Here is a 21338-nt window from a genome sequence, read left to right as displayed (position 1 = left end):
ATCTCAGGTCATTTGGAGTTGCAACTCTGAGGAACAGGTATTAGGTTGGGCAGGCCGGGCACGGTGCCTCACGCCTGGAATCCTAGCACTTTGGGAGGCCAGTGGGGGAGGATCGATTGAGTCCAGGAGTTTGAGACCAGCCTGGGCAACATAGTAAGACCTTGTCTCTATAAATAATAATAATAATAAAAAGCGGGGTGTAATGGTGCTAGCCAGTAGTCTCAGCTACTCAGGAGGCCACGGTGGGAGTATCGCTTGAGCCCAGGAGTTCCACATCAGCCTGGGCAACAAAGCCAGACCCCATCTCCACAAACACACACACACACCCCCCACAAATTAATCCTGGTGGTGTGCGCCTGTAGTCTCAGCTACTGGAGAGGCTGAGGTGGGAGGATCACTTATCACTTGAGTCCAGGAGGTGGAGGCTACAGTGAGCTGTGATGGCGGGTGACAGGGTGAGACCTTGTCCCCCCCAAAAAAGAAAGAGGGGCAGAGGCCAGGCACAGTGGCTCAGGCCTGTAATCTCAGCCCTTTGGGAGGCCGGTGGGTGGGTCACTTAGTCAGGAGTTTGAGACCAGCCTGGCCAACATGGTGAAAGCTTGTCTCTACTAAAAATACAAAAATTAGCTGGATGTGGTGGCATGAGCCTGTAATCCTAGCTATTGAGGCAGGAGAATCGCTTGAACCCAAGAGGCAGAGGTTGCAGTGAGCCAAGATCACGCCACTGCACTCCAGCCTGGGTGACAGAGCCAGACTCCATCTTAAAAAAAAAAAAAAAAAAAGGCAGAGAGAAAGATACAGACACGCAAACACAGACAGAGAGGAGGGGGCTGAGAACTGTGTGGCCAGTGTGCGGGCAGAAAGAGAAACTGAGGCTGGGGCTTAGAGGAAATCACACAGGGAGGCCAGCAGATGCGGTGAAACTTGGCGAATCTTTATTAAACTAGGGCCCACCCCTGGAGGACGGCTGGGGCGGGGACAGGGTCTCCCGCTGCAGGCTGAGCGGAGAGAGGAGGCATGGGGTGGAGTCGGGTCGCATGGCTGTAGGCCTGGGCGTTCAGTGATTGTCGCTGGGCACAGGGGCAGTGCTGGCGCCCACGGCAGCCTGCACCTTCTCCACCAGCCCAGCCCACTGGCGCTGCATGTCTTCCACCAGGGGCTCGAACCAGCTCTTGAGGCGGGCCTGGAAGGCCTCGGCCTGCAGGCTTATCTGCTGGGCCTGTTCCTCCAGCTTGGCGCGCACCTCCGCCACCTGCTCCTTCACCTCGTCCAGGCGGTCGCGGGTCCGGCTGCCCATCTCCTCCATCCGTGCGCGAAGCCGCTCACCCAAGGCCTGGGCCCGCTCCTGAAGCGGCTGGCTGGCCAGGGAGCCCACAGTGGCGGCCCGCACGCGGCCCTGCTCCACCAGGGGTCCCAGGCGCTCGCGGATGGCGCTGACCCCGCGCTCGGCGCCCTCGCGGGCCCCGGCCTGATACACTGCCAGGCGCTTCTGCAGGTCATCAGCATCGCGGAGGAGCCGCTTGCGCAGCTTGCGCAGATGGGAGGCGAGGCGCGCCCGCAGCTCCTCGGTACTCTGGCCCAGCATGGCCTGCACCTCGCTGCGGTACTGCACCAGGCGGCTGCGCACGTCCTCCATGTCGGCACCCAGCCGGGCCTGCGCCGCCTGCAGCTCCTTGGACAGCCGTGCCCGCGTCTCCTCCGCCACCGGGCTCAGCTGTTCCTCCAGTTCCGATTTGTAGGCCTTCAACTCCTTCATGGTCTCATCCATCAGCGTCCTGCAGCCGAAAGAGCAGGAGGGTGTGCGCACAGGGGGAGGCGAGAAGGGCTGGGATAGGTGTGGGTGAGATGGGGATCAGCCAGAGAGACCCGAGAAGGAAGAGAGGAGAGTCTCCTAAGGAGAACAGGGAGAGACAGAAGGGCAGTGAACCAAGAGAGAAGGAACGGGACAGAGGCAGAGAGGAGACAAAGACAGACGCAGAGAGCAGAGGCAGAGACGAAGAAAGAGCTAGGAGGCCGGGCAAGGTGGCTCATGTCTTTATTCCCAGCACTTTGGGAGGCGAGGTGGGAGGATCGCTTGAGCCCAGAAGTTCAAGACCAGCCTGGGCAACACAGTGAGACCCCATCTCTCTGTCTCTATATAAAAGAGCTAGTGAAGGACAGAGACAGAGCCAGGACGAGTGTGAGAGGCTGAGTCAGAAGGGAAGAGGGAGAAACAGAACTGAGAGAGAGAATTCCAGAGAGCTAAAGCCAGGAGTCAGAAATGGGAAGAGGAAGCTAGAACCAGCAGAGACCCAGGACTCCCAAGACTTAGTGGCAGGGGCAGAATGAAACCTGGACCTGGGGAGGTATAGCCGCCCACCAGAAGGGTCAAGGGCCGGGATGGGGACACTCACGTCAGTTCCTGGGTGACCTGGGGGCTGAGCAGCTCCTCCTGCACCTGCTCAGACAGTGTCTGCACCCAGCGCAGGTAATCCCAAAAGCGACCCAGTGCCAGCTCCCAGGGCTGGCCGCTCTGCCCCTCAGCCTGCTGGCGAAGCTCGGGTTCCGTCTCTGGCTCCACCGGTTGCTCCACCTTGGCCTGGCATCCTGTGTGGAACAAGTTGAAGGTGGTTCAGGTTCCTTCTGACCCCGTCCAGGCACCTAGTACCTAGGGGCACACAGAAGGTGCTCCACAAATGCTGCTTTGGAGCCATGGTGGGCAGGGTGAGGGGGGAGTCTGTTTAATCACTTGAAAAGCGTTATTTATTTACAGACAGGGTCTTGCTCTGTCACCCAGGCTGGATTGCAGTGGCCTGAACATGGTTCACTGCAACCTTGACCTTCTGGGCTCAAGCAATCCTCCTGCCTCAGCCTCCTGAGTAGCTGGGACCACAGGTGTGTGGCACCAGGCCTGGCTAATTTTTGTATTTTTAGTAGAGACAGAGTCTCACTATGTTGCCGAGTCTGGTGTTGAACTCCTGGGCTCAAGTGATCCTCCCACCTTGGCCTCCCAAAATGCTGGGATTACAGGGGTGAGCCACCGTGCCTAGCGGAAAAGCATGTATTGAGTGTCCTTGTGTGTCCCAGGCAGGGCTGTGTGGGGTGATGGAGAATAAAGATCACAGCTGTCCCGTGTCTGGTATTCTAATGCAATGCATTAGAAGCCTCTTAACTCCCAGCTGGGCGCGGTGGCCCACGCCTGTAATCCCAGCACTTTGGGAGGTTGAAGCAGGCAGATCACCTGAGGTCAGGAGTTCCAGACCAGCCTGGCCAACATGGTGAAACCCCGTCTCTACTAAAAATACAAAAAAAGTTAGTCAGGTGTGGTGGCATGTTCCTGTAGTCCCAGCTACTCCGGAGGCTGAGGCAGGAGAATGGCATGAACCTGGGAGGGGGAGCTTGCAGTGAGCTGAGATCCTGCCACTGAACTCCAGCCTGGGAGCCACCGCACTCCAGCCTGGGCGACAGAGGGACTTCATCTCAAAACAAAACAAAAACAAACAAAAACTTCTAACTCCTATATTAAGGATGGGGAGGCCGGGCGCGGTGGCTCACGCCTGTAATTCCAGCACTTTGGGAGGCCAAGGCGGGCAGATCACGAGGTCAGGAGATAGAGACCATCCTGGATAATACAGTGAAACCCCTTCTCTACTCAAAGTACAAAAAATTAGCCGGGCATGGTGGCGGGCGCCTGTAGTCCCAGCTACTCGGGAGGCTGAGGCGGGAGAATAGCGTGAACCCGGGAGGCGGAGCTTGCAGTGAGCTGAGATTGTGCCACTGCACTCCAGCCGGGGCGACAGAGTGAGACTCTGGCTCAAAAAAAAAAAAAAAAAAAAGCGGGGGCAGGAAACCGAGGCTCACAGAGCGTCAAATCGCTGTTCTGAGCCAGAAAGCAGCATAGAAGCCTCAGACCTGGGCTTTCCCCTCAAGGGGAAGACAGACCAGCAGAAGAAGAGGGGGCCCGAGGTCTGCCTGAATGGGGCCAGGAGGTTGAGGTGAGGATGAGAGGGGGAGGAGCAGGGAAACCGAGCAAGCCCCGCCCCCATACCTGCCAGGAATGTGACCAGCAACGCAGCCCACAGAACCTTCATCTTCCTGCCTGTGATTGGCCAGTCTGGGGAGGGAGAAACAGTCAATCAACCGCCAGTGAGGACTCCTCCCACTCCCAGCCCGACCCCAACCCGGCCCCACCCCAGGTTAGCCTTCCAAGCCTAGTTCCATTATCTGCAACAGCCTAATCCTAGCACAAACAGTTACCAAGCCGCCCCCAACCCATTCCCTATTTAACTCCCTCCTGGTCTTCTCTTATTTCCCCATCCCCAGGTCGGCCTCCATAGTCAAAATTCCATCTTTCTCTCCCGGGGTTCAAATTCCACACCCCCTCCCCCTCCCCACCGCCGGTTCCATCTCAGTCCCAGTCTCGCATTCCTCATTCTCCCTTCACATTCTAAGCTCTAACCTCACATTTAAGCGCCGTTTTCCATTTATGAGCTAATTCAGTCCTCATTTTAAAGTTCTCCAATCGACGGCTAGCTACCGTGTCGCTGCCCCTGGCTTCCCTGTTATGGAGATCTGAGGACACTGGGGACACCCAGTAGGTGCTCGATAAATGACAGTGACAACTCGTGGGGGTCCTGCTGTGGCTTAGCTCCTAGTCCACATGCTCTGCCCACCCCACCTTCTAGCGGGTCGGGTCGTCTCTGCTGCCCAGCCCTTACCAGGTCCAGTCCCCTGCTGCTGGCCTCACCCCCGCTCCTCCTATCCCCAAGCCCGACCTCGAGTAGCTCTCCTGAGACTACCTGGAGGCCAGGGCTTCCCGAGGTCCCAGCTACATCTTTCTAGAGGCCCCTGAGCTCATCCCCGTGCCCCCGACTGCGCTTCTCACCGGCTCCTGGGGAAGGACGTCCTTCACCTCCGCTGGGGCTGAGTAGGACTCAAGGATCCCAGACTTGTCCAATTATAGGGCTCCCCCTGTCCCGCCCCCTCCTCCAGGGATAGGGCGGGCTGGGCCAGCCCCCAGTCACGAGGTGGGCTGTTCTCCCCCTGCCCCAGGCACAGCAGGGCAGAGGGAGGAGGTGGGGCATAGAGGCCTTTTGACCACCCCCCACAGTCCCCAGGAAGTGAGGACACCTCGCCCAGTAATCCAGACACCCTCCTCCATTCTGGGGGCCAAGCGTGGAAGGGGAATGTGCAGGCTGCCGCCCAGAGTCCTCCTTCCCTGACCCTGTCCTTTCCTGTGCCTGGATGAATGCAATCTGGAGAGGGGGCTGGGGATCTGGACTCCTGGATCCCAGAAAGAAAGTAGGGATAGGGGGCTGGACAGAAGTGGGATGGGAGGGGCTGGGCGCGGTAGCTCACGCCTGTAATCCCAGCACTTTGGGAGGCCACGGCGGGCGGAACACTTAAGGTCAGGAGTTTGAGACCGGCCTGGCCAACATGGTGAAACCCCATCACTACTAAAAATACAAAAATTAGCCAGGCGTGGTGGCGGGCGCATGTAATCCTAGCTACTTGGGAGGCTGAGGCAGGAGAATCACTTGAACCCGGGAGGTGGAAGTTACAGTGAGCCGAAGTCTCGCCACTGCACTCCAGCCTGAGCAAGAGTGATGCTTTCTAAAAAGAAAAACAAAAAAAGAAAAAGAAAAAAGAAAAGAAAGTGGGGCTAGGCGACTGGACAGAAGTGGGATGGGAGGGGGGTGGGAACAGTGTGGTGCATCTGCTAAAAGTCTAGGCTTTGCGAGTGGGACCTGGGTTTTAATCATAGCTTCCTCTTTGGTTGTGACCTTGAGCACAGGGGACCCACCCCTCCCCACGTGTAAAATGAGATTCCAGCACCTCCCCCTGGCTGCCACAGGCATTGTGGTTTCCAGGGTCTTGAAGCTGTGCTTCTGGGTTAAGGTTAGGATTCTGGAGTCAAACTGCCAGGGCTTGAATCCTGACTCTGCCAGTTGCCAGCTGTGTGACCTTGGGCAAATGACTTGTCCTCTCTGAGCATCGGGTTCCTTTGCTCATCAGACTGGGAAAGCAGTGACACGGATATGTTTGGTGACAAGCTAACGTGTATGGAGCACGGAGGACAGCCTTGGCACAGTGGTCCTGTTAGGGCTAGCAATGGACAGGCCGCAGTGAGCGCTCAGATGCTGTCCCTTTCCTAACAGCCCGGTTATAAATCCCAGATGTTTCAGAGGAGAAACCCGCGGTTCAGCAGCGAGATGAATGGCAAAGTCACACATCGAGAACTGGAGTGGGTGGGATCAGAGGATTCTGCGAGTCAGGGGAGGCTGGACTCCTGGTCCTGGGAAGGAACCCCCAGTGCCAGGCCGGGCCTGTTTGCTTTGGCTGGCAGGGGGTGGCTGAGGTGGCTTCTGTGGGTAACTTGGGGTCAGCTCTACTCAGCAGCCTCCCTCCCTAGACCCTGGGGGTAGACAGGGTTTCAGTTCCCGGAGGCTCGGGAGTGGTGCTGGTGGTGTTGGGTGTCAGCTGACACCAGCCCTAGGTTGGCAAAATCCAGACAGCACCACATCCTCAGACATAGGTGACCCAACCCCCATGGCTGCACAAGGAGCCTAGTCTGGCCTAGGCCCCTCCTCTCATGCCTGCAAGTCCTTGAGCCCCTTCTTCCCGACACAGCAGTTCCTAGTACCCTAGTTGTTCTGAAGCTGTTCCAGTAGCTTGAACCTTCTCCCAGCTCCCTGCCCCCCCATGTCTGCACTCAGAGTGTGTCATCTCTGCTGCTGCAGTTTGCAGGGACAAAGTCTTCTATAGCCACTCCGGCCAGGTCAAGCTGGGGCGAGTGACCTTGAGACTCTACCCTCGGACGACAGAAGGCCCGAGGTGTCCCCCAGCAGGGAAGATGTTCCGGATGGGGAGACCGCGATCCCGGGCCACGCTGCGCCCCTCTGAGCCGGACTCAATGCAGCGTCAAGCCAGGCAGTGGTGCGGCTCCGCTGCTTTCCGTGCTCCGGCCCTCTGGCGCCCCCTGCAGGCGGCCGGGGGAAGGTCAGGGCGGCCGGACTCTGGATGAAATGCTCCAAACAGGCCAGGCACACTTGAGAAAACGGAGGCCTCCCATCTTTTTTTTTTTCCCACATATATTTTTTGTTGTTTTTTGTTTTTTTCTGTAAAATGTCCCGGTTCTTCCATAACTTATAAACATGATTTATACCGAGGAGTAGATGGGAAAGTGGACAGGGCAGGGTGGACTGACAGGGGATGGGGAAGCTCCTCTCGCTGCCCCCTCGGGGCGGGCCCAGGCCCTTTGGAGGATGGGGACGCCAGGACACTCCTCCCTGAGGTTGTCTGGCCGCCTCTGCCCCTGGTGCTCAGAATCCTGCGTGCCCCTCAATTCCGGAATCCTTCCCGGGACCCCAGGCCCACTGGGCACGCTGCCCCTAGTACTCAGAATCCCGAAGCGCCATTCGGTTCCAGAATCCCCTCCTCAGCTGCTGGGGTGGCGGGGTCCCTCCTTTCCGATGTCCCCCCCGACCCCCAAGGGGGGAGGGAAGGGAGGGGGGCTCAGGTCTCCCCTCTGTGGCAGGGGGAGGTGGAGGTGGAGGTGGAATTGGAAGGGCGTGGAAGGCGGGGGCCAGGAGGGCTCAGCCGATGGTGAGGCCAAAGCCACACTGGAACTTGTTCTTGCGGTGATTCAGGAAGGCCCCGAGGGCCAGTGTCAGGGGCAGGGGTGGGAGCTTCTTCTCCAGCGTGGCACCCACGATCCAGTTGCTGTCCACAGAGCCTGCAGGGAAGAGCTGAGGTGAGAGGCATGCCAGCTTCCTACCATATCCATGCAGAGTTCCTGGCCACCCTAGATACCAGTCACATGCTGACAGCTTCCAGACCTCCAACCAGACGGCTCCTGCCACCCAGAAACCCCATCACACCCCCAACAACTTCACGCTGCAGCAAATGGCTCACTCCTCTGCTCTCCGCTCAGTGACCCCTGCCCTCTGAAAAGCCCTCCAGACCCCTGGCTTCCCCCAACCTAGTCCTGCCCACTCTGGGGATGGATCTGTTCCTCCCACTGAGTTCCGTGAACACAGGGCTGGTCACCGCTGTGTTCCCAGCAGTGCTCAGCAGGAGGCTCAAACACCCAAAAGTCTGTGAGCCACAGATACCCAAGAAGACTTAAGACTGGACATTGGGACTATGGCCAGTGAGCCTGAGATGAGGTTCTGGATTTGGCTGTGACCTTGAAACCTCTGGAAGCCTCCATTTCCACTAATGTAAGATGAATGGGGCAAGGCTGGATGCTTCCAAAGTGCCTTCTACCCTGGCTGGGTGTGGTGACTCACACGTATAATCCCAGCACTTTGGGAGGCCAAGGCTTGAGTCCAGGAGTTTGAGACTAGCCTGGGCAACATGGTGAAACCTCGTCTTTCCCAAAAAATTCAAAAAAATTAGCCGGGCCTGGTGGCATGCACCTGTGTTCCTAGCTACTCAGGAGACTGAGTTGGGAAGACTGCTTGAGCCCGGGAGGTGGCGGCTGCAGCGAGCTGCAATTGCACTGCTACACTCTAGCTTGGGTGACAGAGGGAGCTCAGTCTCAAAAATAAGAGGGTCAAGTGCAGAAAAATAAGAGGGGATGGGCAAAGCTCCAGCTCGGTCCAAACACTCATCAGACGCTCCACCAAAAATTTTTTAAACATTTATTTCATTTTATTATTATTATTTTATTATTATTATTTTTTTATCTTTTTATTTTTTCATTTCATTTTATTTTTTTTGGGTCTCGCTCTGTCGCCCAGGCTGGAGTGCAGTGGTGCAATCTTTTCTCTCTGCAACCTCCGCCTCCCAGATTCAAGTGATTCTTGTGCCTTAGCCTCCCGAATAGCTGGGACTACAGCTGCAGCACACTACCTAATCTTTGTACTTTTAGTAGAGACGGGGGTTTCACTATGTTGGCCAGGCTGGTCTCCAACTCCTGGCCTCAAGTATTCTACCTGGCTTGACCTCCCAAAATGCTGAGATTACAGGCGTGAGCCACCATGTCTGGCCACTCCAGCCACTTTTTTTCCCAAGCATAAAACATAGTAGAGGGTCGTCCACCTACTTTTTTTTTTTTTTTTTTTTTTTTTTTTTTGAGACAGAGTCTTGCTCTGTTGCCCAGAGTGCGGTAGCGCCATCTCGGCTCACTGCAAGCTCTGCCTCCTGGGTTCATGCCATTCTCCCACCTCAGCCTCCTGAGTAGTTGGGACTACAAGCACCCACCACCGTGCCCGGCTAATTTTCTTTTTTGAGACAGAGTCTGGCTCTGTCGCCCAGGCTGGAGTGCAGTGGCGCGATCTCAGCTCACTGCAACCTCCGCCTCCTGGGTTCTTGCTATTCTCCTGGCCTCAGCCTCTGCGTCTGGGACCACAGATGCCCACCACCACACCCGGCTAATTTTTTTTTTGTATTTTTACTAGAGACGGGGTTTCACTGTGTTAGCCAGGATGGTCTCAATCTCCTGACCTTGTGATCCGCCCGCCTCGGCCTCCAAAAGTGCTGGGATTACAGGTGTGAGCCTCCGCACCCGGCCCCACCTACTTTTTAACAAGTGTTCCCTGGTAATGTGCAGGCCCACAGGGTCGCAGCACACCATCCTCCAGCACCTGTGGTGGCCCACACACCCAGAGTTGAGTCACCTCTTGCCTGTTTCCCGCATAGAGAAACTGAGACCTTTACCTTTGAAGAGGAGGTTGGCCTTGGGCAGGTCCAGCTGGTACCCGAAGGAGACACTGGTGTCCTGCATCCTTGTGCTGGCCTCAAACTCCACGCCTACCTGCAGCTGGAGGGGCCGGAGCAACACACGAGAGTTAGTGACTGGCCCCGCCTGGACTTCCAGGCCCGGCAGCCCCTGGCAGCACCAGCTAGTCCCTGCACCCACTCACCTGGTCACTGGCTTTGTGGTAGTATGTTGCGTGCATGCCTGCCTGGCCCAACGTTACCGTTGCCAACCAGTTGTTCACTGTCAAGAGAGTGGGGTGGAGGTGAGGGCTCATTACCAAGGGGATTTGGGCATCTGGGAACCCAGGCCTCCTCCCTCAGACCTAAGTGTCCAGGGCTCCAGCCCGTCCTCCCTCAGACCCAGGAGAAGTCCAGGGGCCTGGCCCCTCCACCCTCAGACCCAGGAGTCCAGGCCCCAAGCTCACATGTGTATTTCCCAGCTAGAGACATGACGGTGCCCTCCTCCCCAGGCCGCCGGTGGTAGACCAGCTCTCCGCCCAAGGCCAGGCAAGGTGTGATGCTCTGGAGGTAGTGGGCTACGAGGATTCCTGTGGACAAAATGACGAGCAGTTTCCACCCACCCTGGGTGCCAGGCCAGACTCCACCTCCAGGAAGCCCTCTAGGTTCACCCCTGCTGGAGGCTTGGGCTTGCTCTCAGGCCTCCCTCACAGGTTCCTTTTTCCTAACCCATCACCCAGGGGTTCCCACCGCTGAGCTCAGCGTCCCAGGCCCTGCTATGACTGCATTACCTGAAGGACCTCATCTGGTCAACACAAGCCCATGTGGTCAGCATTTATCCACCCCCACTTACAGAGGTGGTCACTACCACTTACAGAAGCTTACAGGGTAAGTCACTCACTCATGCTCACGAAATGTGTCAGGGGCAGAATCCAAGCCTCCACACCTCCCAAACCCAGGCTCTGAGCCACTCTGCTGCTGAGAGGCCGTTGAGTAGAGTGTGAGTAAGAACGCACAGCCTGGGTTCGAATCCCAGCCCTGCCACAGGCTGGGTGGTGACTGCGGACGCTGGCATCATCTCTCTGTGAACCTAACTGCCTCTTGGGGTTGTGAGGGATCGATCGCTCAGCTGTGGCTTGGACTCGCTACACTGAGATCCAAGTCTCCGTTCCTCTGTCCCTCCACCGTAGGGAGTGCTTGCCGAACAAGAGAACTGCCACCTCTGGGCTGCCTTCTCAAGCCTCAGGATGGAGATAGATTCACTCTGGTTTCTTTCGAGCCTAGCAGGGTACACGCCACAAATGTGGTTTTATAGGGGCAAAAGAATTGGGGAGGAAGAGAGTGGGAAACAGAGAGGGAGGGACAGGGAAAGAAAACAAGCCTGGCGTGGTGGCACGGGCCTGTAATCCCAGCTACTTGGGAGGCTGAGGCGGGAGGATCGCTTGACCTCAGAAGGTCAAGGTTACACTGAACTATGATCATGCCACTGCACTCCAAACTGGGCAACAGAGATCCTGTCTTAAAAAATAAAAAATTTAGGCCGGGCGCGGTGGCTCAAGCCTGTAATCCCAGCACTTTGGGAGGCCGAGACGGGCGGATCACGAGGTCAGGAGATCGAGACCATCCTGGCTAACACGGTGAAACCCCGTCTCTACTAAAAAATACAAAAAACTAGCCGGGCGAGGTGGCGGGCGCCTGTAGTCCCAGCTACTCAGGAGGCTGAGGCAGGAGAATGGCGCAAACCCGGGAGGCGGAGCTTGCAGTGAGCTGAGATCCGGCCACTGCACTCCAGCCCGGGCTACAGAGCAAGACTCCGTCTCAAAAAAAAAAAGAAAAAAAAAAAAAAAAAAATTTAAAAAATTTTTAAAGAAAAAAAGAGGCTGGGCACAGTGGCTCACACCTGTAATCCCAGCACTTTGGGAGGCTGAGGTGGGCGGATCGCCTGAAGTCGGAGGTTCGAGACCAGCCTGGCCAACATGGTGAAACCCTGTCTCTACTAAAAATACAAAAAATTAGCTGGGTGTGGTGGCGGGCACCTGTAGTCCCAGCTACTTAGGAGGCTGAGGCAGGAGAATCGCTTGAACCCAGGAGGTGGAAGTTGCAGTGAGCTGAGATTGTGCCACTGCACTCCAGCCTGGGAGACACTGCAAGACTCCATCTCAAAAAGACAGGAAAAAACAAAAAAGGAAACGACACGTCTGCAGAGACGGAAATGAAGGGAGAAGAGGGACTGAAGATTCACAGTTGAGAAATCCACCACGATCGAGCAATCTCCTAGGTTGCGGCCCTGGAGAGGAAGACACGTGGAGAAGGGAAGGGAGGTTGGGGGCCACGAGACTGAGGGCACACAGAGAAGCTGAGACAGCACACAGCAAGTCAGGTGTGAAGATGCTTCCCAGACCAAGATGACCAGAGTGGCAGACTTGGGGCCCCCGAGGGGGAGCAGGCTGGCCTGCTAGCCCGGAGCCAGCTCTCTGGAGCTGCAGGAATAGGGGCCTTTCATACCTGCAGGCATGGCTGGGTGAAGCTCTCAGAGGGGCTGAGTGTTAGGTGGCACCCCCCAAGATGAGCCTAGTGGGTGTGAGGGAGGCCATGAGTTCATGGCCAGTGTCCTGGTGGCATCTTCTGGGGAGGCTGAGATCAGAAGTGGGCTGGAGCTGATCCCTATGGGCTTGGGCAAGTGACTATGTGACTCTCCTTCCCAGAGGAGATGAAGCAAATGAACCCCTGAACCCACCACTGGTTGTTAAATCACCATCCCACGGGCGGGGCACAGTAGCTCACGCCTGCCATCCTAGCACTTTGGGAGGCTGAGGCAGGAGGGTCATTTGATCCCAGGAGTCTGAGACCAGATGGGGCAACATGGTGAGACCCCCATCTCTCCCTCTCTCTCTCTCTTTTTTTTTTGAGATGGCGTTTTGCTCTTGTTGCCCAGGCTGGAGTGCAATGGTGCCATCTCAGCTCACTGCAATCTCTGCCTCCTGGGTTCAAGCAATTCTCCTGCCTCAGCCTCCCGAGTAGCTGGGATTACAGGTATGTGCCACAACGCAAATACACAAAAATTAGCCGGGCGTGGCGGTGCGTGCCTGTAATCCCAGTTACTTGGGAGGCCGAGGCAGGAGAATCGCCTGAACCCAGAAGGTGGAGGTTGAGGTGAGCTGAGACTGTGCCACTGCACTCTAGCCTAGGCAACAGAGACTACGTCTCGGGGCAGGGGTATGCGAGCAAGGGCAGGGGAAGAAAAAACAATCACTACCATTACCACTCTGGTCAGTGTCATGCCCTCATTCAATCAAGGGGGAGACTGAGGCCCACAGAGGGAAAAGCAGCCATCTAGAGTGAGTGACTTAGGATCTCTGGCCTCTGAGCTCCAGGAACTGTTGGAACTGAGGCCATGAGGCCCTCAAGTATCTTTCTAACCATCCTTTCCCATCTCCTGGGCCACCCACCCAGTTTCTCTACCCACAGCCTCATCTCTAGTCTCCTGCCCCAACTTCAAGTGACCTCACAAACAGCACACAGAGGGGTCATGTTAAAGCACAAACTTGACCCTTTGAACCCCTGCTCAGAACCTGCCATGGCTCCCTTGTGCCCTGAGAAGATATGCGTTCCTCAGCCCAGCTACAAGGCCTTGGATGGCTTGGCCCCAGCTTCAGAATAGAACCACTTCCCCTTCCCAGGCTCCCAAGTAGCTGGGACTACAGGCGTGTGCCCTCCCAGCTCAGCCTCCCTAGTGGCTGAGACTACAGGCATGTACCACTATGCCTAACTTCTAATTTTTTGTAGAGATGGGGTATTGCCCAGACTGATCTTGAACTCCTGACCTCCAGCGATCCACCCACCTCAGCCGCCCAAAGTGCTGGGATTACAGGTGTGAGCCACTGTGCCTGACCTGGGACCCCCATGAGGGCAGGAATGGGCTGTCTCGGTCACTTCTGTGTCCCAGCCCAGGGCTGGGCAGACATGAGGTGCTCAGAGTGAAGCAGAAAAGGAGCTGTCGCCATGGGGAGGGGCTGGGGAGGCTTACAGCCTCCTGAATTAGGCTTCCATTCAAATCCCAGCTCCTCTGCTTCCCGGCCGTGTCACCCTGGGCAACCGATTTCACCCCTGGGCCTCGCTTTCCTTATCTGTGAAATGGGGGTGCCTGTGGGCTCCGGCGCCATGGAGATGCCAGCGTGGAGCAAGCGCTGACTGTGCATATGGCCCACTGCTGAGGCCGAGAAGTCGGGCCCTCTCATGGCCTCCTTCACTGGGAGGTAGTTGCTCTTATTGTGTCCAAGTGACAGATGAGGAGACTGAGACCCAGAGAGGCTGGAACCACTTGCCGGAGGTCACAGAGTCGCCTAGAGGTGGAGACGCCCTGGGTCAAGTTGGTGGCAAGACACTCAAGAGCCCAGCCCTGACAGGGCACACGGCAGGCACTGTTCTCACTGGTGTCTGGGGGAAGAGGCACTCGAAAGAACTAGAGACCAAAGCGTCACTGGTGGCCCTGGGCTCCAGGAGGCCAGTGCTGGGGAGCATGAAAGGACCAGGCTGGCAAGGAGGTACAGGGAACGGGGTTACAGGCACCGTGAAGAGCTGGGACACTGGAATCCCACTGGCCATGTGCCCTTAGTGGAGAACCTCCTCTTGGCCTTGCAAGATGGGGACGATGGTGGCCTCTACCTAGCAGAGAGGGCTTTCCTCCCAGCTAGCTCTGCCCCAGTGCCCAGCCTGAGCGAGGGAGAGGACGCACACAACAGGCTTAGGGAAAGGCAGAAGTGGGATGTCCATGCACGCTCCTTTCTTCAGTATTTCCTGAGCCCTCACACTGTTCCCAGCATGGTTCCTGGCATTGAGCAGACAGTGGAGAAGACAGGCAAGTCCAGGAACCCCAACAGCTGACACTGTTGTGTGGGCGACTGGAGACAGTGAGCGGGACCGTTCCAGAAGGAAGTGCGACCAGGACTAGGGGCCAGGAAGAGGTGATGCAGTGCAAAGACAGCTACCGCGTTTAGCACTGCAGGCCTGCTCACAGGGCGACGTGCACCCGCAAACCTTCCCAGCTGCGTCAAGACCAGAGGGAAGAATTCCACGCAGCAGGACCAGAGCATGCATCGGCCTTGGGGTAGAACCAACTCGGTGCTTTCAGGAACCGTCAGAAAAGCTTGCACGGTTGGCCCAGCACTTCGGGAGGCCCAGGCGGGTGGCTCACTTGAGGTCAGGAGTTTGAGATCAGCCTGGCCAACATGGCAAAAACCTGTCTCTACTAAAAACACAAAAATTAGCCAGGCATGGTGGCGCATGCCTGTAGTCCAAGCTACTAGGGAGCCTGAGGCAGGAGAATCACTTGAACCAGGTAGGCGGAGGTTGCGGTAAGCGGGAGATTGCAACACTGTGCTCCAGCCTGGGCAACACAGCAAGACTCCGTCTCAAAAAAAAAAAAAAAAAAAAAAAAAAAAGGCTCATGTGGTTCAGCTGTAGTGTATGAGAAGATGGGGTGATGTCACCAGGGGAGCTGGGACAGGAAAGGTTTCTTCCTCATGGGGCCTACAGATCGGCCTCACCTCGGAAGCCTTTCTGTACCTGCTGCATCTCCAGCTTCCCTGTCTCCCGGGTTTTCCACCATGGCCCTTCCCTTCCCTCATCCCTGTTCCTACTGCTCCCTGCCTGCAATCTTCTTGCTCCTGTCCCCCAGCTGGAGTAGCCCCTTCTCCTCTGGCAGCTCAAATGTGAACACTTCTCTGAGTCTCCCTGGGCTCCTGCAGGGAGAAGTGGTGACTGTCCCTAGGCACTCCCAGGGGTCCGAGGCCAACCCTAGCTCCCCTCCCTGCCTGCACGAGTCATACACTCAGGACTCAGCGCCCAAGAGCCTGCTCTCCACGACACAGCGGATGGGTGTGCAAGGACACAAAGCTGGCAATCAGAAACTCCATCCTTCCAGTTCCAGCCAAAAACTATGGAGTCATCGCCTCCATCCAGTCTCTCAGCAAATCCTGGCAGCTCTGCCTTCAAACAACATCCAGAATCCAACCTCCCTCCCCGTCCACTCCCTCCCAGTGGTACCCTTTGGAGTCTGCTCTCTACGCCAGCTTCAGGGTCCTGTGAGAAGCTATGCCTTGGTTTCCGAAAGCCTCAGACTCACTCAGAGCGAAGGCCAAGGAGCTGTAAAGCCTTATGGAATCAGGTGACCATCCTCCTTGAGGTTCCTTTCACGAGTCCTGACTGCACTTGCTGCAGGCTGAAAAGCTCTTTCCCTGGCCAGGCGAGATGGCTCACACCTGCAATCCCAGCACTTTGGGAGGTCAAGGTGGGAGGACTGCTTGAAGCCAGGAGTTCCAAGACCAGCCTGGCCAATACATCAAGACTCTATCTTAAAATTTTTTTTTTTTTGAGACAGAGTCTTGCTCTGTCACCCAGGCTGGAGTGCAGTGGCCGAATCTCAGCTCACTGCAAGCTCTGCCTCCTGGGTTTACGCCATTCTCCTGCCTCAGCCTCCCGAGTAGCTGGGACTACAGGCACCCGCCACCTCACCTGGCTAGTTTTTTGTATTTTTAGTAGAGACGGGGTTTCACCGTGTTAGCCAGGATGGTCTCGATCTCCTGACCTCGTGATCCGCCCGTCTCGGCCTCCCAAAGTGCTGGGATTACAGGCTTGAGCCACCGTGCCTGGCCAAAAATTTTTTTAATACACAAGAAAATCTCAGTTAAGACTACGCTGACTGGCCGGGTGTGGTGGCTCACGCCTGTAATCCCAGCACTTTGGGAGGCTGAGGTGGGTGGATCCTGACTTGAGGTCAGGAGTTCAAGACCAGCCTGATCAATATGGTGAAATCCTGTCTCTACTAAAAATATAAAAATTAGCTAGGCGTGGTGGCGCATGCCTGTAATCCTAGCTACTCGGGAGGCTGAGGCAGGAGAATTGCATGAACCCAGGAGATAGAGGTTGCAGTGAGCCAAGATCGTGCCACTGCAATCCAACCTGGGTGACAAAGCAAGACTCCATCTCAAAAAAAAAAAAAAAAAAAAAAAAAAAAAGACTGCGCTGGCTCTGAACTGTCTCACCCACTACAGTATATTGCCTGATGTTTCAAAATCACTCCTGCTCAACCACTTCTCCAATGGCAGAAAAGGAGGTTCACAGAAAGGGTGGATTTGCTGCGAAAGCCAGAACTGCAGTTTTGTGACCACTCTCCAAGCCCTCCGCCTCTTACCTGAACCCACGAGGACGTCTGGGTTCCCCAGGGTGACGGCTGCTGTGAAGTCAGAGCCCCGATACTCCCCGTCCACCTGCCAGTTCACAAACTTCGACTGCTGGGTCTGTGGGGAGGAGGGGGTGTGAGGGCTGCTCCTTGCTCATGGTGGCCGAGGGGAGCAGCAGCCTCCGTGCCCCACTCACCTGGATGGCCATCTTGGATCTGAGGCCGGGGCCCAGCTGGTGAATGACCTGAGCGTTGAGGCTGCCGCTGTTGTCCATGTCACCCACCAGTACAGGGAACGCCTGTGAGGCAGAGAGAAGGGCAGGGGTCAGAGGTCGCACACTGTGGAAGCAGGTGAGGTGGGCCAGGGTGAGAAGCCTGGGGTCAGAAAGCCTCAGATGGGGGTCCCCTCCTCCATGAAGTCCTCTCTGACCACCTAGGTTGAGTTAGGCTCCCCTACCTTTGGGTTCCCCCATGTCAGCCCTGCCCATCCTGGCTTGTTACTCTCTGGGAACAGGTCTGTCTTCTGCCCCACTGGTGAGTCCCATGGCTTTCAGTCATGTGTGCCAACACAGGGCTGGGCACAGAATATGTTGTGCAATGAAGGTTTGCAGAATAAACTCATTTACTGAAGGGAAACGATAGAAGCAGAGACCTCATTCAGTCCCCCACACCCTGTCCAGGCCTCCAGTTTTGGCCTTCCTAATAACTAGCCTCTACACGGCTGCCCCAGAAATGCTTCTAAAGAAAGATTTCTACAGCGGGAACCTGTGGACCACGTCTTTCCCTTGACCAAACCATGCCATGACTCTTCACAAGCCCCTAGAGAAAGTCCAAAGCCTAGTTTGGCATTCAAAGTTCTGCATGATCTACAGCTCAGCTCTTTCCACCCTGGGTCATCGCTGTCTAGCAAGAGAGAGGCTGTGGTCACACCCCCAGCATTGCTCAGCATGGAGCCAGGCAAGCAGAGAGCAGGGGTTCGGCGGATGTTTGCTGGATGAAGGAATTACTCGTGTTCCACTACATCTCGGAGAGATGCAGTCCCCATCTCCAAGCTCTCGGCAGCTGTGACCTTTTCCTGATGATGCCAGTCTTAGCTTGGCATTTGGCCAAAAATCTGTTATTCGAAAGATACAAAGAATGGATGAGAAAGGAAGCTCACCTCTGTGGGACTCAGCTGCTTTGTCCCCACATACGTGACCCCGAAGTGGTAGTTGGACTCCCCGATTGTGCTGAGGGCTACTGTGTGGTTCACCTGGGAGGAGAGCGAGGGCTGTGAGGATGCTGGACAGATGGGCTTGCCCAATGAAGAGGGCAACGAGAAGGTCTCTGGGCTGGGCAGGGGATGAAGACTGGGAGGCACAGCCTGACTAAGAGACTCGGAGAAAGGAGGTGCTGCCAACAGGCCCACATACCTGTTCCTTGACTCCAGCCTAGCTGCTATGGGAGACAGTACCTCTGGATTCTAGGTCCCCAAACTGAGTAGTCTGGCACTGTATCTCCGAGTCTTTTCAAGTATCAGGGAGCCCAGTTCTTGAGGGAGGAGTAAGGGGGCGAGTGTGCGGATGCAGGGAGGGGGATGGTGGGGACGATCTCTGGTGGGTAAGGACACCAGGAAGGCTCACCTGGAAATGGTTACTCAACCCTTTGTTGACTGTGAGCTTGACACCCTCCATCTGAATGGGAAACAGCTCTGGAGAAGAGAAACGCTGTCACACTCCACCCCAACCCCATACCAACTCTCATCTCTTCCTTCCCTGCTGTCCCCAGCTCTCTCCAGAGACCCATAGCAGAACATCTCACAAAGGCTTCCACCTGTAAAGAGGCAGTGCAGCCTAGTTAGACAGGGCCAGGGCCTTTGCCTGCTCAAATCTCACTGCCACCAAGCTGAGCAACTTTAGGTCAAACTCATCATCTCTAAGATGGGACCCTCACCATACAGAATTGGCCCAAGGATCTAATGAGTTAACATATAGTGAACACCAAAACAGAACTTCATAAACCTGTACCACTATTACTACTCTGATTGCTCCAGGCTGGGATCCGGAGGCTTTGGGTTCCACCCCCACGGAACCTTGCTGACACCGTGACCTTGGGCCTCAGTTGCGTTCCCGATAACAAGAGAAGTCTGGCTTGGCTGATCCCGGGGCTCCTGAGGTCCCTAAGGCTTTTCTCTACTGCTATGACATTCCACCCCGTTTCCACCATTTGATTCCATCATTCTAAGCCCCAAGTCCAACGTTCCACCATTCGATCCCAACGTCACCTCCTAGTGCTGTTGAATAATTCCAATGGTGCGCGCCAAATCCCAAAGTCCCCAGTGTCCTCCCCTTTCCCCCGAGATCCGGGCCATCGCAGCCCCGAGGGGGCCCGTCGCCCCTCACCCTTGCACTTCCGGTGGCACTCCTCGAATGTGCCCGGGTTGGGCAGGCAGCCGCAGGCCCCATCCTCGGCGGCCCCTGCGGCGCTGGCGGTTGCAGCCCCGGGGGTCCGTTCCGAACCTCGACTCGTACTGGTGCCGGCGCCCAGGCCGCCTCCCAGCGGTGGCAGCGTGAAGCCCGGCGGCGAGGGCGGAGGTGGCGGCAGCCCCACGAGGGCCGGCGCAGGCGGCGGTGGCGGCCCTGCGGGCGGCGAGCTGGCGGCCAACACATTCCCCATGGTCGCCTGCGAGGGGAGAGGTCAGAGGGCGGAGGTCAGGGCCCGTGCGCCCGAGACTCAGCCCCAGCAAATCCCCACCCGACTCCGGGCCCCGGTTCTCACTGGCGGCGGCGCCTGCTCCCGGCCTGGGCTCCGCTCCCACCCCGTGCGCCACGCGCAACCGAACCCGCTGCCGCCGCCGCCACCACCGTCTCCCCGCCCCGCCTAGCCCATTGGTTTAGTGTGCCCTGAGGCCCGCCCACCAGCGTCAAGACTCGGTCTTCCCATTGGACTTGTGAATAAAGTCCCGCCCACTTTTCCTAACTTTCCTTTTGTATTGGTTCTCACTCGCAGGCATGTCACGGCGCACCTCCCGCCCTTCTCATTGGCTCGCCTCGCTTACGCCTATTGGCTCGCGTCGCCGCGGGTTCCGGTGCTAGCCCGCCATTGGTGTGTGCTGCGCATTTTGCCACGCCCGCTGAGGCATCGCCCCGCCTATCACCTGGAGGAGGCCCTCTTTTGATTCCGCCCCGCGGCGAAGTTGCTGTGATAATTGGTCTGCTTTGACCCTTGCAGCATTTTGATTGGCTCCAATGTGTACGGGGGCCGACCTTGGTGGCGTATCAGCTTGGTACTCTCATTGGCTAACGTTCCAGGGTCGAAGGACAGGTAAAGGTGGGTTGCGCGGCAGAGGCGGCTAGGCAGCAAGGTCAGGCCTCGCGTCCCACCAGGCACCGCGGCAGCGGGGCACGCACCCCACCTCTGGTCCGGAGTAGCTGACCTAAAACCGGAAGTGCTGGCCCTTCCCAGAGTGCCTCGGGAGAATTGTAATCTGTTCTGAGAACCCTGCGCTGCTCCTCGTTACCCACAATGCCCTCATCACCTCTTAGACCCACCCCTTTCGTTACCCATCATGCCTCTTGTTCCTCGCGTCACTGCGGCTTCTATCTTTGGCCCATTCATTCCTCTCCCATTACCCATCGTGCCTCTGCCCCATTCATTTGAGCTTCATTGCCCGGACTACTTTTAGTTCCAGCAGCTTGCTCACTTTCGTCGTTCTTCCGGCCCTTCTCTAATTAGCCATCATGTTTTGGATCCATGAAGTCCTGTCCGTTACCTCCCTTGCCCCCGTCCCTATTTTTTCATTATTCATCACTCTGCCTCTGGCTCCTTCATTCAGGTTTATTACCCGTCATGCCTTGGGCTCCTATTACAACGTTATTCATGATTTTGCCTTTGATCTATTTTTGCTTGCCATTTATCCTTTAAACTTGAGCCTCTCATAGTTTCGATATTGCTTTTTTAATTTTTATTTTTTTAGACACAGGGTTGGACTCCGTCGCCCAGGCTGGAGTGCAGTGGCGCCATCATAGCTCACTGCAGCCTTGAACTTCTGGCCTCAGTCGATCTTCCCACCTCAGCCTCCAGAGTAGCTGAGACCACAGGTGCGTGCCATCACGCCCAGCTAACTTTTGTAGAGGCGGGGTCTCACTGTGTTTCCCAGACTGGTCTCTTAACTCCTGGACTCAATCGATCTTCCCGCCTCAGTCTCCCAAAGTGTGGAATTACAGGCATAAGCCACTGCACCTGGCCAATTGCTGTTTTTTATCTTTGTTCCATTCATCATACTGCTGTTGCAATTATTCATATTCAGTAAACAGCATGCCCTGGACCCCTCCCCATTCCATTACTCAACATTTTTTGATTGATAGGTTTTTGCTCATTACTCTCTCAATTCTTATTTTGTATCTTTGGTCACTTTTTGTCTTTAACTCTCTTAACGTCTAGTTCACTGATTATCTCAAGCTCTTAGCCTCCTTCTTCATTCCCCTTCATGTCTCACCCCATCCCTTTCACATCCCACAGAAAACGCAAGTTCTGG

General features: G+C 56.3%; 2 protein-coding genes across 2 annotated transcripts; both read right to left on the bottom strand.

The window, feature by feature from the left end:
• Positions 1-913: 913 nt before the first annotated feature.
• On the bottom strand, positions 914-4837 carry LOC105478521 (apolipoprotein E). The gene is given in 5 exon segments (XM_011735912.3): positions 914-1775; positions 2394-2586; positions 4028-4093; positions 4779-4812; positions 4814-4837. Coding segments are annotated over 5 exon segments (1035 nt in total). The 3' UTR covers positions 914-1057.
• Positions 4838-7055: 2218 nt separating this feature from the next.
• On the bottom strand, positions 7056-19717 carry LOC105478520 (translocase of outer mitochondrial membrane 40). Its single transcript, XM_011735911.2, has 10 exons — positions 19580-19717; positions 19204-19483; positions 18445-18512; positions 17982-18074; positions 17020-17121; positions 16835-16940; positions 10110-10232; positions 9849-9925; positions 9643-9745; positions 7056-7714 (listed from the first exon to the last, which is right to left on the bottom strand). Exons 2-10 carry the CDS (start codon positions 19475-19477, stop codon positions 7575-7577), a joined length of 1086 nt encoding a protein of 361 aa, XP_011734213.1. The 5' UTR covers positions 19478-19483; positions 19580-19717; the 3' UTR covers positions 7056-7574.
• Between the last annotated feature and the right edge of the window lie 1621 nt (positions 19718-21338).

This window comes from Macaca nemestrina, chromosome 20 (assembly GCF_043159975.1).
Source record: "Macaca nemestrina isolate mMacNem1 chromosome 20, mMacNem.hap1, whole genome shotgun sequence".
In the NCBI taxonomy this organism is placed as follows: domain Eukaryota; kingdom Metazoa; phylum Chordata; class Mammalia; order Primates; family Cercopithecidae; genus Macaca; species Macaca nemestrina.
The sequence above is the reverse complement of the archived record's forward strand: the minus strand, read 5'-3'. Positions and strand labels throughout refer to the sequence as shown.